The 3,155-nt window shown below is 35.1% G+C and overlaps 1 protein-coding gene across 1 annotated transcript; it reads left to right on the forward strand.

The window, feature by feature from the left end:
• Positions 1 to 527: 527 nt before the first annotated feature.
• Positions 528 to 1,117, forward strand: LOC122003991. Its single transcript, XM_042558939.1, has one exon. The coding sequence runs from the start codon at positions 629 to 631 to the stop codon at positions 1,037 to 1,039; it is 411 nt and encodes a 136-aa protein (XP_042414873.1). The 5' UTR covers positions 528 to 628; the 3' UTR covers positions 1,040 to 1,117.
• Positions 1,118 to 3,155: the final 2,038 nt, after the last annotated feature.

Raw genomic sequence — 3,155 nt, forward strand, 5'->3', positions numbered from 1 at the left:
AGATGGCGATGAGATACGTCCTGGTGGCCGAATGCAATGGTAGCCGCTGGATGTAGCGACCGCCACCAAAGAGAGAGGAAGAGAGGAGAGGGTCGCGGAGACGGCAGGCATCGATGGCGAACAATGTCGAAGGCGGCGTTCGTGAGGGTGAGGAAGTCTTTCTCAGCATGAGGCGACAGCATATCATGGGAGAGAGAAGAGGAGAGGCAACATCAGTGTCATCGGGATGGAGAAGGAAGAGGGAAGCTAGTCACTGTGAGAGACGACGGCCACAAAGGGTGACGTCGAAGGCAGCAGGGGTGGCGACGAGCATGCCACCATGGTGATGGCGGCCACAACAAAGGAGAGGCCTCTCTCTTACGCATGAACAACATCCCCTCTAAAAAGCCCTAGCTAGCAATTGACTAAAACATACCAGACCCAGGCGTCTATGATTTTATTTTCGTATACAAATGCGTGGGATTATGCTCAACTTGATAGACACGTGGCAAGACATTCTACAACCTTCGACCCTTTTCTAGACCTCTCCCGCAGTTTTTCGATCTTAATAAAATTGAATCCCCTGTCCTAGCTTCGATCTCCGACCAGACCCATCAGCTTCAGAAGGCACGAGCCGACAGAGACGACGATGGAGATGAGGGTGGCGAGCGGGGACGAGGAGGGCAAGAAGAAGCATGAGCGCGTGGCGCTGCCCAAAACGCGTCGCCCCGACACGATCCACCACTTCGAGAAGAAGCTGGCCGACAAGGGCGTGCTGCGCATGGATCGCCACCCGGCCGACGGCCTCGGGATCGGACGCGGCCCGCCTAAGTCCGGCCACGGCGGTAAGTTCACCTGGGAGGGTCCGGAAGACCTGGCGGAGAACGAGCTGGACCCTGTTCCTCCGGCCGTCGACGAGAAGGACCCTAACTACGCAGGGGAAGAGGCAATCGACGAGGAGGCGGCGGCGCTGGTGGTAGGGGAAGTGGAGGTGGCGAAAACGGCGGAAGCCAAAGAAGGGGTGTCCAGGATCGAGATCCAGCCGCCGCTTCAGCCGTGAGAATGGAAGCTCGAGGGAAGTGCTACTTGTCCACTACTTTTGTACTCGGTTCATCGAATAAAATGCTGAGTTATGTAACACCGAATCTGAAATGACCGTCCGGTCATAAAATTAGTAGTCAGAATTATTAAAAATTGAAATGTAGTCAGAATTATTAATTTTTTTTATTCTATACCTAAAAAAGTTCATTTAATTTTTAATTTTTAGTAAGTGATAATAATTGATTTTTTTATTAAATTTTATCATTTTGTACCTAGAATGGGAACCTGATTTATTCTTTTATTATCCTATTTTATTGTTCTAATTTTCTCATTTTTATTTTTTTTTATCCCATTTCATTGTTCAGGCGTGATCTCTTGAATAATTACAGATAGTTCTATTTTTAATCAGTATATAAGTTTTTAAAATTATCAAATCGTATAGTCTAGTTTTAAAATATCAAATTATATATTCATTATTTATTTTATTTCTAGTAGTCTATTGATTTTTTAATTAGTTAAATCGATTTTGTTCGAAATAAAAAATTTGAGCAACTCAATCGGCTGATTTATTTTTTTCAATCAAAATTAATTTTAGATAAAATTGATTGATGGAACAAATGAATTCAGATTGACATGAAATTAATTTTTATATGTTTAATTATATATTTAATTATATTCATACTCTTAAATATTAATTTAATTTAATATATTGAGAGTAATAATTTTTTAAATATAAATATATTTAAAAATCTTAATTTATATTAAAAAATTATTGCTTTTAATATATTAATATATTAGGTCAAATTAATATTTGAGGACATATCAAACACATAGAATTTATTTTCATATCAATCCGATATCGTTTGGTCCATTAGAATTTATTTTCATATCAATCCGAGATTGTTTGATCCATTAATTAGTTTTAGATAAAATCGATTGATAGTTAAAATAATTTCAAATTGACATAGATTAGTTCTTATATGTTTATCTACCTCTTCTAATTATATTCATACCTTCAAATATAAATTTGACTCAATATATTGAGAATAATAAATTTTTATACATGATTTAAATTTTTTAAACACATTCATTTCCCTCAATATATTGAATAAATTGACATATGAGGGAATAGATATAATTAGGAGAGGTAGTTAAATACATAGGATCTAGTTTCATGTCAATTCGAGGTCAGTTGATCCATCAGTCAATTTTGGACAAAATCGATCGATAGACTAAATGATTTCGGATTGATATGAAATTAATTCTTATGTGTTTGTCTACTTCTCCTCATTATATTCATGTCTTTAAATGCCAATTTGAACCAATATATTGAGAGTAGTGATTTTTTTAATACAAATTAATTTTTTAATACAAATTAAATTTTTGAACACATCTGTGTTTTAAAAATCATTGCTCCTTATATATTTGGTTAAATTAATATTTGAAGGTATAATATACTCAGGAGAACTAGACAAATACATAGGTATTAATTTCATATTAATCTAAAATCGTTTGGTCCATCAATCAATTTTACCTAAAATTGATTTTGATAAAAAAAAAAAAAGTAAATCACTAATTTATTCAAAATTTCAACATTCAAAAATTTTTCAAACACATTTATGTTCAAAAAATAACTACTCTCAATATATTAGGTCAAATTAATAGTTGAGAGCATAAATATAATCAGGAGAAGTAAACAAACACATATGAACTAGTTTCATATCAATTTGAGGTCATTTGGTCAATCAATCACTTTTGGGAAAATCAGCTGATGGACCCAATGATCTCGGATTGACATAAAATTAATTCTTATATATTCGTCTACTTCTCCTGATTATATCCATGACCACAAATACCAATTAGATAAAATATATTCAAAACAATGATTTTTTTTGTAACACGAATTAAATTTTTCAAACACATTCATGTTCAAAAAAGTACTACTCTCAATATATTGAGTCAAATTGATGTTTGAGGGCATGTATAGCTCAAAATCAGCTGATGGACCAAATGACCTCGGATTAACATGAAACTAGTTCTTATGTGTTGGACTACCTCTCCTGATTATATTATGCCCTCAAATATAAATTCGACTCAATATATTGGAAGCAATGATTTTTTTAGCATGAATGTAT

This window comes from Zingiber officinale, chromosome 7B, assembly GCF_018446385.1.
Source record: "Zingiber officinale cultivar Zhangliang chromosome 7B, Zo_v1.1, whole genome shotgun sequence".
Classification (NCBI taxonomy): domain Eukaryota; kingdom Viridiplantae; phylum Streptophyta; class Magnoliopsida; order Zingiberales; family Zingiberaceae; genus Zingiber; species Zingiber officinale.